Source organism: Vipera berus (genome assembly GCF_964194415.1).
Source record: "Vipera berus genome assembly, chromosome: 1".
Classification (NCBI taxonomy): domain Eukaryota; kingdom Metazoa; phylum Chordata; class Lepidosauria; order Squamata; family Viperidae; genus Vipera; species Vipera berus.
The window spans coordinates 362,873,047-362,887,156 of record NC_138202.1 but is presented as its reverse complement, the minus strand read 5'-3'; the positions used below and the strand labels follow the sequence as shown (position 1 = coordinate 362,887,156).

Sequence of the window (14,110 nt, the reverse complement as noted above, 5' to 3'; positions counted from 1 at the left end):
GGAAAACTCATCACTGAAGACCCTTTTGGACCTCTAGGACACTGTTTCTTAATCCCTGGTTTTACCAAACATGCCGAGACCCAGTCAGGCAGGGCCAGGAGAGGAATATGCCAGCGGAGCAGGGTGCTGCCTCTGAGCCGCATTGGGGGCTCCAGTTCTAAGCCCTCTTTCACTTGAGGCACAAGAAGCCTCGACCAGCAGCCCTGCAGAGTCCCAATAAGGAGGCCTGGAGCTTCTGTGTCCAAGGTGGGCTCCGAGCAGCCTAGGCAATGGGAGGGTGTCACCCACGGCAAGGCAGGGTCCTGCTGAGGGCACAGCTTGGGCTGCTCCTGCTATGTCTTGCAAGGGTGATGGGCCAAGAGGGCAGCTTGGCATAAAACGGATTTTCTAGAACTTTTACCCATCACCTTGAATGCCCACAGGATTTCTTGCCCTTTCTGTTGGACCAGTTGAGACTTATGGGCACGGCTCTCCTCTCAAGTGGTGGGATGGGTGATTGAATCACGCTGTAGGTTTACCAGGGGTCACACAGCCTCCCAGAGCCAAAGAGAGCAGCGGGCTGAACCTGCCACTTTGCATCCAGAAGCTTCACTCAAGCCAAGCAGGTTTTCAGCTGAGTCCTTGTTGGTCCCTCTTAATCGTTTCCCAGTTGCAAATAGCAGTGGGCATAAACGTACACGCTGGTGCTGGTCCCGTCTGCGAGCTATCCTTGCTGAAAGGCCTTGTCCTGATCCAGTGGGGCAGAGGAATTGGCAGAATAAAGGGGACAGCTTTCAGGAAGCCCCATCGCTTCTCGTCTGTCACTAAAGTTGCAGCTGACCAGAATGCTACCGTTCGCTTTATGCAGCACCACTACTGGTCCTCCCTCTGCTACCTGTCAGGGGAAGTACCCCGTGACTTGGGGCAAACCTGGGTATTTACCGCTGCTGATTGGAGGTGGAGTGGATGGTTTCATGGCCTTCAGTTCTTCATGCTCAAGTCCCAAAACTGCAGGGAGCCTTAGATTCAAGACCAGAGTGTGATCCAGAGCAGGCAGGAGTGCAATTAACTTTTCAGGAGGTGCAGATAGGAGCTACGTTTGCGCCTGTATGCTCCAAAGGTTTGCCCAGCTTCAGTGGACCAATTAAGGGCACAATATGTTGTGTTTGCATAGTGTGAAGTTTCTGGTGTTGAGACAAGGACGCCTGTCTGCATCATGAACTCTTTAACAAAAAGTGGAAAAAGGACAAGCAGCAGCAAGGTGGGTAGATGGGCTCTAGCTACAGCGGTGATGGGGTGCACCATTGGAAAGCCAGGTTAGGGACGGTCCCGTAGAAAAGTATGCAATTGCCTAGGAGTAATTCAGAGGAGGTCCTGTTTGCACAACTAAGGATCTCATTTTAGTTGCTAGTGCCCTAAGTAGAAGGGGATGTGCGTGTGGGCAGTGGCTCTAGTAGTTAAGACATGGCTTGTGGACTGATGTATACCAGGTTAGTAACTGGCTTATGCAAGTTTGTGTCCTCAGACCAATCCAAAAAAGTGGCAAGATGCAGCCTTTGGGTTCAGACATTTGACTCGGCACCATTTTGAAAATAAAATTCTATTTAACAAATGCAAGTTTCATCCAACCTTCCCAGATTCTTGGCATTGGTTGGCCAGTTGCCAGCCCAGAATATCATACTCATTTTTTCCTTCTAACTGCCCCCATGCACTTTGCAGGGAGGGGAGGGGGCTTTGCCCATCTCCCAGCACTGAGCTGTGGGGTGTCAGGCCAAGCAACTGTCCTGCAATGAACTGAGGGGGCGGGGAGAGGCGCGTTTAAATGGGCCCAAATAAGGCAGTATGGGTTGATTACGAAGTAATTTGCCAAGTTACAGCACAATCAACAAACCAACAAAGAAACAGGATTTTAGTAAAAATTTATTTGGCATATATATTTATTTGGCATATATATATATTCATATCGCACATTGCACAGAGCCTTAAATCTTATGTACACTATACCATGGGCCCCATTTTAGAAATGACAAAACACTTGTCACCATGTAGGGAAGGAAAATGCCACCTTTGAACCTGGGCAGCAGTTAATTAAGCACACATACAAAGTGATACTGATTCTATGTAAGTAATGCAAAAAGCTTGTTTCAGATCAACACGCATAAACACTGAAGCAGCTTGTTCCCAAATCTTTGTGCCAAAAATTTTCCTTTGCAATTCAGAAATGTGAGTTCAATCAGTGTAGTTTTCAGAGGACAAATAAATAAACTTGACTCCTTGAACAACTGATTTCTCAAGCTAGAAAAAAGCAAGCTGAGTAAGATTAAAAATTTAAAAATTCTGAATTGGGCAAAAAAGCCCAGTGCTTAAAAGTAAGCTTGCACATGAAGCAATAATCGTTTAAACAGCTTTCATGAAAGGTAATCAAAACGTAGATACTGCCCATTTGTATGACAGCAGAAGCTAGGTCAGTGTTGCATGAAAATGTCAAGAAAGCCATAGTCAAAAGTTACAAGGCAAACTTAAGTGTCTTACTAGATACACTTTTTTTTTTAAAAAAAACCCCAAATATTTAGAACTTCCCAATCTAGATTCTACCACTTTTTAAATCACTATGTTTTCAAAAATGCATTTCAGTAATTTTTGAGGTCTTACTGTTTAGTTTTTTGTTTGATATTTCATAGCAATGAAATAGCAACACAATGAATATTGTGTTGCAGGCTGTAATGGAAAAGCCATTTTTATAAGGGTCAGTTTGTGGAGAAGATATTGCTGAACTCCCTTTGGCTAAGTCCAAGTGCAGATATAAATAATCCATCCAAACCAGCAATTGCCAAGTCTTGGGAAATTTCTAGGAAAGGAAAGAGGGAAGAGCATAGAAATGCCAAGAAGATTAATATTTCTTGGATTATCACAATTTCTCCAATTAGAAATAAGAAAATAATTTCCATAGTGCAAACATCCCATACAAGGAGGAAATATTTACAATTTTTCATCTGTACATTATGGCTTTTTATATTTTCATACAAAGCACCCAAAGACAGGAAAGGATTTCTTTATAAAATATTTTCATATAAAATTTGGCATTTCACTGGGATTTGCTGACAACTCTGCAGGTTACCTCACTCTCTTTGTGGGCATCATGGCTGCCAGCCTGTTTAGTGCTGACCGGCGAATTGGGTGTGGATAGAACGAAAACCAAAGGCAGAGCTAAAGGAGGGTCTTTGGTGGCCAGAGAGAAGAGGGGCAAAGCAAGGCCCCTCAAGTGAAGAAGAGGCCACGGAAAACCTCTGGCCACATTCACTGAATTAGTCTACAGCCCCTTGTAGAGAAGCGTCCATCACCATCATCGAGAATTCAAACGAGGAGCCACCTGAAGTGGAGAGAAAAGCAGTAAGAGACGATGCTGTGGGTCTTTCCTCAGAAGGGGTGCCCAGCCTAGGAAAGAAAGTCTCTGCTTTCAGCTTTGGCAAGCAAAGGGTTACTTACGACTGCCAGATGGCCATTCTTGGCTTTGGCTATCAGCAGCTCAGATCCCGAGGTGAAGTCAATGATGCCTTCCTTGCCTTGTCCAACTGTGAATTTGATGCTGGGGAAGTGGGGAGACTCAGGGTTAGGGCGTTTCAGCGGCCAGGGAGAAAAATTTTCAGATGCCACCCCAGGAAAGGGCAAATCTGTTCAAGCTGGTCTCTGGGCAGCCCCGCCCGCTCAGGACTGCGCTTTCTTCCACGGAATGATCAGAGGCAAAAGGAGCAACTCTTTGACGGTTGGGCCCTGTTCTCAGCAATGCATGCAACTATATAAATCAGGCCACTGTCATCCCAGACTGCAAACTAGCTTTTTGACATTACAGTAGTGAATTTGTAGTTGTAAAATATTGTAATTGTATTGTAAACTGATGCTTTGCAACAGGGAAAATATTTAATATTTAATTTTTAGAACTTTTTAATTTCTAAACAAAACAAAAGTCATGGAAATAGAGGCTGATGCTACTACAGTATAGTGACTTGCAAAGTGTGTCATGTGTTTCAGCTTAAGTCCACAGAAGACCTATGTATCAAATGTAAACTACTTGAATTACTAAAGAAAAAGTAAAGGGTTTAGAGGCAACTCTAACCAGTCTGAAACTCAATAAACAAAGTGAGGAATCCCAACCTAAAGAAGAAGACTACAGCAAAATAAAACACAATAGGGAGCAAACGGCTTCTAAAAAAATGACCCCATATATGAACCTAAAGAAGAAAACCGATACACCCATAATCAAACCCAATAGGGAACAAGCAGCTTCTGTAAAAAAACCCAACATGTGACTCTTAGACGAAAACAACAACCAAGAGCAAAGCCCCTCCTATCTACTGCTACCCCACCCCAGTAAAGCCCCTCTGGAACTGAACAATCGCTGTCATAGCCTCCCCGTGGAAGAAAATATGCAAACACCCACAAAAGAGCATTCATCAATGCCTCCTTTAAAAAAGAGGCAAAACCCAGCATTTCTGTGACAGGAAGAAAAGTATTCCAGACTTCCCTAAGGGGAAAAAAGGCAAATATTGGTGATAGAGATTCAATTCTCAGGGGAACAGAAACCATAGTCTGCAGACCAGGCAGCCAAACTAGGGAAGTATATTGTCTCCATGGAGCAAAAATCAAAGATGTAACTGAGTACTTTACTAAAATAATCAACCCCACAGATTATTACCCCTTTCTTCTCCTACACATAGGGACTAATGACACAACAATGAATCTGAAAACAATAAGGAGATTACGAACAGCTAGGGAAGAAAGTTAAATAATAAGGAGCTCAAGTGATGTTTTCATCTATAATTTCAACAAAAGGCCAACATCCAACAAGGTAGCAAAGGATTTTAGAAAGGAACCACTGGCTTAAAAACTGGTGTTGTCAACAGAACTTCTGTTTCCTAGAGCATGGTCTGCATTCCCTACATGAAGGGCTACTAACTAGCAAGGGATGAATTGCACCTCACAAGAACTGGAAGAGTAGAGACTTCCAGGTGGCGGTCGAAATCGACCGCCAGCCCTCTGACTCCGTTAAAGCCGCGGAGCAGCCGACAATCTGCTGTTCCGCGACTGAAAACCCTTCCCCTCGGGGGAAGAGGGGAAGGGGAGACTCCAGGTAGGGGCAGAGTTCCCCTAGATCCTCAGAGTGTTTACTCTGGGGCTTGAAGGGTGAGAGCCCTCCGGAAGCCTGGAAACGCTCCGGATCGGAGGATTTCTCTGCTTCAAAGCAGAGCAAGACGCTGAATCCACTCCTGCAGAACTTGACTTGATTTGATTGCTATCTTGAAGAATTAACGCAGGCAGAGCAGATGCGGGGAGCAGTATAAACAGCAAGTATAAGACTTTAACTCTGGAATCTCAACTTTCTTTCTGTTGTTTTAAAAAAGAAAGGGAAGATGGCGCCTGAATGATTCTTTGTAACAAAGAATCAAAAGTGCTTTGAAAGTGAAAGTTGCTGTTTGGATATTGAGAACTGTAAAGACTATAAGAAAATTATAAGAACCTAAAAGAACTTTAAGAAGAGAACAGCAAGACTATAAACATTTTGACTTGATTAATCTTTTTGAATACAGAGAATAAAATTGATTTAAGATGTCATTAAAACCGTCAAAACCTGGGGCCCCCAGAAGTGCAGGGACTTCGCCAGCACAGCAATTAAACTTACAGGCTTTAATCCCCCCCCCCACAAACTTTGACATTAAAAGACCTGCAGGAGGCTTTGAAATCTCAAACTAAAGAAATAAATGATAAGATGGAAAAAATAGAAAACAAGATGGAAAAAATAGATGAAAAAATGAATGATAAACTTGAGTTAATGTCTGAAGATATTGGAGAAATCAAAGAAACTATGCAGATTAAAAATAAAGAAATAAGGGAAGATATTCTATTGGCATTTCAGGGATTGGCACAACATATTCAAAATATGGATGATCGCATGGAAGAATTAACTCAAGGCAACATTGTTTTGGAAGATAAGATGACTGAGGCTCAAAATAAAATGGAAAAGATGGAATATGAAACTGTAATGCTACAATATAGAGAAATGGAATTTGCTTTAAGAATTAGAGGACTGAGGGAGAACAAACAGGAAAATTTGAGAGAGATACTGGCAAAGGCCTTTGCTCCAATAATGGGTTTGCAAGTTGAGGATTTTATACAGGAAATTGAAAAAGTTTTTAGAGTCAACTCCTGGATTGCGAGGCAGAGGAATTTGCCAAGAGATGTGGTGATTTATTTCTCGAAGAGGGTGATTCGAAATGAAATTATCCAAGCCTTTTATAATAAAAGGTTCCAAGTGGAAAATCAAGAAGTTCTGATACTGAAAGAAATTCCTCCAAAAATTTTAAGAAAAAGGAAAGAGTTTGCTTTTCTGGCAAATGAATTGAAAAAAAGGCAGCATCAGTTTAGATGGGATATACCGGCTGGAATAGTGGTCAACTACTTTGGTACTAGATATCATCTTGATACTATAGGGAAAGCAAAAGAATTTTATTTTAATGTACTGAAAGCAGATTTGTCACCATCTCCTGGAAAAAAGAAGTGACGGAGAGAAAAAACAGGCCTAAATGGAAGAGAAGCAGATTCAAGCAGAAGGTTTGAATTTGTTGGTTGAAGAAGAACTACAATTAGTTGTGGATCTGGACCAGCCTTTGAAATCAATAGAGGAACCTAGAGGTCAACAAGTGACGCGAGCAGCAGCCAGACGAAAAGCACAAGAACAGCAGAAACAGCAAGATCAAATTAAAACTCAAGAAGATACTAAAACGGAAGCAGTGGGAGGGGCAAGACCAAAGCAACAGGTTCATATGAGTTTGCAGAAATTGTTCCAAAAGGTTCTAGTCGCGAAAGATGGCGACCAAGTTTCTAACCTGGAATGTTGATGGCTTAAACTCACCACAAAAGAGGAAGAAAATAATTCATTATTTGAAACAATATAAAATGATGTTATTTGTTTGCAAGACACACATATTAGAGTAGCAGACCAAAAGTATTTGATAAATTCTAGATTGGGAACACATTTTGTTGCATCTGCCCTGGATAAGAAGAATGGAGTAGTTATATATTTAAAGAAAGATTTAATTGCTAAATTAATTGAGGCAGATGCACAAGGACGATTTATTGCAATTGAACTTATAATAGAAGGAAAGATAATACTTTTGGTTGGAATATATGCACCAAATCAACATCAAGAAAAATTTTACAAATTTTTACATGACAGAATAACCCAATGGGATTATAAATCTTGCATTTTAATGGGAGATTGGAATGGAGTTTTGGACACAGGAAAAGACAAAAAAAGGTCTTCTAATGGAATATCAAACCGTGCAAAACTACCTAGATCTTTTTTTGAGCTTATGGACGACCTGGAATTGAGAGACATTTGGAGAGAGCGAAATTTGGAAGAGAGGGATTTTACATTTTTTTCAGATAGGCACCAATCTTTTTCAAGGATTGATTTTATACTAATTACCAATGATTTTCTTTCCAGGGTGAAGAGAATTAAGATATGCCCAAGAACATTAACAGATCACAGTCCAGTCTGGATGGAACTGGTTCAAGAGAAAAGGGATAGAAGACCTTGGAGATTAAATGAAAATTTGTTTAGATATGATGAAATTGTGAATGAATGTAGAAAACAGATGAAAGAATTTTTTGTAATGAATATGCATAAGGGCACCTCGATTGAAATGGTCTGGGATGCAAGTAAAGCTTATATGAGAGGAGTCCTAATACATTTGAATAACAAGTATAGATGCAAAAAGGAACAAAAGCGAAAAGACTTAGAAGAGGAAATAAAGATGAAGGAGAGGTTACTTATCTTGAACCCAGCTGATAAGAAAGTGAAAGAAACAATTAACTTACTGAAAGGGCAGTTTAATATGTTGATGGCAGACCAGGTGGCAACTAATATACGATACTCTAAACATAATACTTTTGATAACGCTAATAAGCCAGGTAGATGGTTAGCTTATTTGTTAAGGAAAAAAGAAAAGTCTCGGATAATAGAGAAAATAGAATATAAAGGCAAAAAGGTTTATCAATAGGATATTATCAGAAAGGTATTTTCAGAATTTTATTCTAAATTATATGCAAGTGACACAATTCAAAGTATAGATATAGATAAATATTTACAAGAGGTGAAAATTCCTAAGGTTACTCAAGAACAGCAGGATGGAATGAATCAGTTAATAACTTCTGATTAAACAGTTGAAATTGGGTAAATCACCAGGGACAGATGGATTGACAGCTAGTTATTATAAAAATTTGCAGTCAGAAATGGTGGAGCCTTTGAAAGACCTATTTAGAACAATTCAACTTGGGGGAGTAGTGCCCCCATCATGGAGAACAGCTTTTATAACATTGATTCCAAAGGAGGATCAAGATCTTAGTCAACCAAAGAATTATAGACCAATATCTCTTTTAAACACTGATTATAAGATATTTGCTAAAGTTTTGGCAAATAGAATAATGAATATAATACAACAAGTGATACATAACGATCAATCGGGGTTTATAACTGGTAGACAAATGAAGTATAATGTAAGACAAATTGTTAACCTATTGGAATATTTGGAAAGAAACAACCAAGTCTCTGCCGCATTGATATTTTTAGATGCAGAGAAGGCTTTTGATCAATTGAATTGGCAATTTTTATTGAAAGTAATAGAAAAGATGGAATTTGGGGATTATTTTTTACAGGCTATTAAAGCAATATATCAAAAGCAAACGGCACAAATAATTGTTAATGGTAATCTAACAGAAATTTGTAAAATTGAAAAAGGAACAAGGCTGGGATGCCCTTTATCACCATTATTGTTTGTTCTATCACTGGAAATATTATTGAAATTATTAAAATACGTGAATCAAATAAGATAAAGGGAATTAAAATTAGGCATCAAGATTACAGATTGAGAGCGTTTGCAGATGACTTGGTTGTTACTTTAAGTCACCCTACTCAATCGGTTTTAGAACTATTGGATGTGATAACACAATATGGACAAGTCTCTGGATTTAAAGTTAATAAGCAAAAAAGTAAAATATTAACAAAAAATATGACCATAAAACAAAGAGAAGCGTTAGAAAATCAACAGGATTTGAAATAGTAAAAAAGGTGAAATACTTGGGGGTATATATCACAGCATCGAATGTGAAATTATATAAAAATAATTATGAATTGTTATGGCAAAAAGTACAAAAGGAGATTAACAGTTGGGAAAAATTACAATTGTCTTGGTTGGGGAGAATAGCAGCTGTGAAGATGAATGTTTTACCAAAAATTTTATTTTTGTTTCAAATGATACCAATACTTAAGAAAGATGCAAATTTAAATGAGTGGCAAAAAGGTGTTAATAAATTTATTTGGGCAGCGAAAAGACCAAGAGTAAAGCTTAAAATAATGCAAGATGCATGTGAGAGAGGGGGTCTGAAGATGCCCAATTTGAGATTATATTATGATGCAGTTGTTCTATCAACAATTAGTGATTGGTTCAATTTAACAAATGAAAGAATATTGAATATTGAGGGGTATGATTTATTGTATGGATGGCATGCGTATTTATTTTATGACAAAAAGGTGGATAATATTTTTAAGATTCATATCTTAAGGAACGCTTTGTTCCGAGTTTGGAAAAAGTACCAATATATATTAAATAATAAAATACCTATATGGGCAATACCCAGACATGCAATAGGAAATATAAATGTGGAGCAGAAACAAGATGTGATGACTTATACAAGAACTTCTCAGGATGGAAGGGAATATTTTGAAACTGAAACCTTTAAATGTTTTAAAGGAAGAAAAGATAGTACAGACTTGGTTTCAGTTTACACAACTACAAGCTAGATGGATAGAAGATCAGAAAATTGGTATAATAAAAGTTGATGAAAATTTGATAAAGCAAATTAGAGATCAAAGTCAGTTGCACATAAAAAGATTATATAATGCTCTTATAGAAATTGATTCAGAATCAGAGTTAAAGATTGTATGATAAAACTTTGTAAAACTTTTCAATAAAAAAAAGAACTGGAAAAAATGTATTCTGACTGGCTCATCAGAAGGGTTTTAAACTAACATTGAGCGGGGAGGGGGGCCAATCTTCACAACCTTTAGAACCTAATTTCAAGCAAAAACACTAGATAACCAATCACATAAGGAGGTAAGGAAAATATTAGACCTGGAGTATGAGCAGATGTGTCTCTTGGGGGACTTTAATGCGGTGGTAGATAGGGCTAAGGATTACAAAACAGGGAGGGTTGATTTGAAGAAGAAAAAAGGAAAAGATAGGAGGATCTTGCCCAAAGTATTTAGGGATATGTGCGAAGAATCTGGCCTTAGGGATATACGGCGTGAGATTAACCCGGCCTCTCAACGTTATACCTACTATTCCCCCAGGCATAACTTGTGGTCTAGGTTGGATATGGTATGGTTGTCGGATGGGCTGATATCTTATGCGAAAGATGCCATGATTTTGACAAACGAATGGGCGGATCACAACCCAGTGGCTATTACGTTGATAAGGGGGAGTAGAGTGAGGAGTAGATGGATGATGAGCCTGGAGGCTCTAAAGGATACGGTTTTTGTACAAAAAATTAAACGAGATCAGCCTGGTTTTTTTTAGAAAATAGGACGGAAGGCATGCCCCTACGAATAGTTTGGGACACGGCTAAAGCTTATCTGAGAGGCTTGATAATAAAACAGATGGCAGTTAAACGTAGGAAGGAGGAGGAAAGTAGGAGGGAGATTGCTGAGCAACTTACTAAGGCAGAGAAGGCTCTCCAGGTAAACCCACAGAAAGTTTACGGGAAGGAGCAGGTGGATTTTTGGAGGCATAAACTCAACCTTGTGGACCAAGAGAAAATAGCACGTCAAATTAGGGTGGCGAGGCAGAACTACTTATAGAATAAGGAAAGAGAAGGAAAGTAGAAGAATTGATCAGTTAGAGGATAAGAGGGGGACACTGATAGGGGATAAAGAAGGGAAAGAAAAGATAGCGATTGAGTTTTTTACAGAATTATATCAGGAAGAAAAGGTTCCTGAGGAGAGGATTAAACAATATCTGATGGAGTCAGACCTTCCTAAGTTACTTCCTAATGAGAAAGAGGCCTTAGATCAGGAGATAACAATAGCAGAAATTGAAAAAGCGGTAAGACAACAGAAATGTCAAAAAACCCCAGGCACTGATGGAATTCCTGCAGAATTGTATGAGGTATTAGTGGAAGCGCTTGGAAAACATATAAAAGATCTATTTAATGAAATTTTGGATAAGGCTATAGTCCCGCAAACCTGGTTGGAGGCAAATATTAGTTTGATCCCTAAGGATGATTCCCCTTCGAAGCATATTAAAAATTATAGGCCAATATCCCTTTTTAATTCAGATTATAAAATATTTGCAACAATATATATATATTTTTAATCCCATTTATATCCCGCCCTTCTCCGAAGACTCAGGGCGGCTTACAATCTAAGCACAAATCAATGTGCTTAGCAATAGCCTTCATTCTATGTATATGCCTGCTTATTAGGGCTTTTGCCCCCCCCCAGCAGCATTTTTACAAAGTCAGCTTATTGCCCCCAACAATCTGGGTCCTCATTTTACCTACCTCGGAAGGATGGAAGGCTGAGTCAACCTTGAGCCTGGTGGGACTCGAACCTGCACTAATTGCAGGCAGCTGGTGTTAACTTAAGGAGGCATTAGCCCACTGCTCCACGAAGGCTCATAATTGCTGATAGATTAAAAATTTACTTAAACCAATTCATACATACAGACCAGAATGGGTTCCTCCCCACCAGACAAATAAAGGATAATCTCAGAATTATATTAAATGTTCTGGAGTATTATGAAAGCCGACCAGATAAACAATTAGCTTTAATATTTATCGATGCTCAAAAAGCATTCAATAGGGTAAATTGGGACTTCCTAATGTGTCAGTTGGAACATATGGAGTTTGGGGCTAAATTCTGTAATATGATTAAAGCAATTTATACTAAGCAGGAAGCGAGATTGTTGATAAATGGGCATTTAACTGACAAATTCGATATCTGTAAGGGCACTAGGCAGGGTTGTCCACTCTCCCCACTTTTATTTATTTTAACCTTAGAACCCCTATTGAGAATAATAAGGAAAGATGAGGATTACCGGGCTTCACATAAGAGACCAAATTTACAAACTGCAGGCGTTTGCAGATGATATGGTTTTTGTTTTGGAAAACCCTCTGGAATCCAGCACGGAATTACTAAAAAGGATTGAGGAATTTGGAAATGTGGCCGGTCTACAAGTAAATAAAGATAAGACGAATATATTAGCGAAAAATCTTTCGAATAGAAGTAAACAGATGTTAGAGGACATTACAGGGTTTAAAATTGTGAAGAAGGTGAAATATTTAGGAATTTGGTTGACGGGAAGATGTTCAAGTATTAGGGAAGATAATTATTCTAAATTACTGATACAAACAAAAATGGACCTGGGAAAATGGGGTAGGATACAGTTGTCATTATTAGGAAGGATAGCCACGGTGAAATCTTATATTTTGCCGAAATGGATTTTTCTTTTCCAGACAGCACCGGTTAAACTTTCAATGAAATTTTTCAAAGAGTTAGAGTGGGTAGTTTCTAGATTCATATGGCAGGGGAAACGGCCCAGGATTGGGGGAAAAATGATGCAAGAAATCAAGGAAAGAGGGGGCCTTGGCCTGCCGAATTGGGAACTTTATTATCAGGCTGCCCTTTTAGTTTGGGGCAAGGAATGGATAAGTTTAAGGAATAATTGTTGAGTTTGGAAGGATTTGATTTGTTGCAGGGATGGCACGCTGCTCTTTGGCGGGAAGGTACTCCTCCAAGCAAACAGTTTACTCGTCATTACATAAGGGATATACTGATTCGGAATTGGGATAAGATAAGGGCCAAGTACTATGCGCATTCCGTGTTGGTTATCAACCTTGGAAGCCTTGACCCATCTGACCCTACTCAAGAAGGGAAGACGACCAACTTACAAAGAACTTTTAGATAGCGGGGGAGAACTCAAAACGCGAAAAGATCTGGCTCAGCAAGGGTTTCAATTGGAGTGGTGGGCCTACCTGCAGATTCAGTCCAGGTATAAGAAGGATAAGGAAGGAAGGGGTATTTATCTGAATCTGCAGGAATTAGATAAGATTCTGCTGGGTCCAGAGAAAGGGATGATATCTAAGTATTATAAATTGTTGCTAATCAGGGTAGTAGGGGAGGAGGTGGTAAAAGACGCGATGATTGCCTGGGGGAAGAATTTTGGTTATGCACTTCCACTTGAGAAATGGGAAGAGATTTGGTGGATTAATATGAGGCTGGTGGTTTCCACGTCATATAAGGAGAACATATACAAAATGCTTTATAGATGGCATCTCCCTCCGGCTAGACTTTCCAAAATGTTTCCCGGATTGTCGGCCGATCGTTGGAAGTGTGGTAAAGGGACTGGCACGTATTATCACTTATGGTGGACATGTCCGGAAGTGGTTAGATATTGGGCGAGGATCCAAAAATGGATAGAGGAAATCACAGGGTGTTTAGTTGATCTTAAACCAGAGACGTATCTGCTTGGCTTCAGGCCTGGAAATATTAAGAAGGGAATATGGTATTTGGTTTTACATATCTTAACGGCGGCGAGGATGGGGTATGCTCAATTTTGGAAGGCAAATCATACCCCGCCGGATGAAGCTATAATTAGGAGAACACTTGATTGTGCAGAAGCAGACACATTGACCAAGAAGTTGAAGGGTAAAGAAGAGACACCAGCATTTCTATCATGGAATAAATGGTATATTTGGATGGATAAAAGATTAAAGAAATGAGGGTGGCTTGGAGGTTGGTCAAAAATGAAGTGATATAGTTTTTGTTATTGAATAAGCTTTGGAGTTGGATAGTTATAAGAGATTTAGCGAGTGGAATATAATTGTCAGTTTACAAGTAGATAAAATTTGATTTTTTTGAAATGGTTTCCATTTTTTTTATTTCTTCGTTTTCTGTATATTGTATATGTTTTTTTTGTCTTTGTTGGTGTATGGTGTGCGTTTTTAACATGAAATGTAAATAAAGACTTATTTATAAAAAAAGAAAAAAAAGAAAAGTGCTGATCCTTGCTGGGAGCAT

General features: G+C 39.2%; 1 protein-coding gene across 2 annotated transcripts in view; it reads right to left on the bottom strand.

Moving 5' to 3' along the window:
- Window positions 1–1,881: 1,881 nt before the first annotated feature.
- Window positions 1,882–14,110, bottom strand: part of MYO1C (myosin IC) — a 49,381-nt gene continuing 37,152 nt past the window's right edge. The window contains exons 31-33 of one of the 2 annotated variants that reach the window (XR_014024579.1): window positions 3,466–3,565; window positions 3,098–3,349; window positions 1,882–2,827 (exon numbers count right to left, since the gene is read on the bottom strand). Coding sequence is in view for 1 of the 2 variants with exons in the window: in XM_081313488.1 (XP_081169614.1) it covers window positions 3,323–3,349; window positions 3,466–3,565 (127 nt within the window). In the remaining variant the exon portion in view is untranslated. Of the gene's footprint in view, window positions 3,350–3,465; window positions 3,566–14,110 lie in introns of both variants that reach the window. The other variant, XM_081313488.1, reaches the window with a different exon arrangement.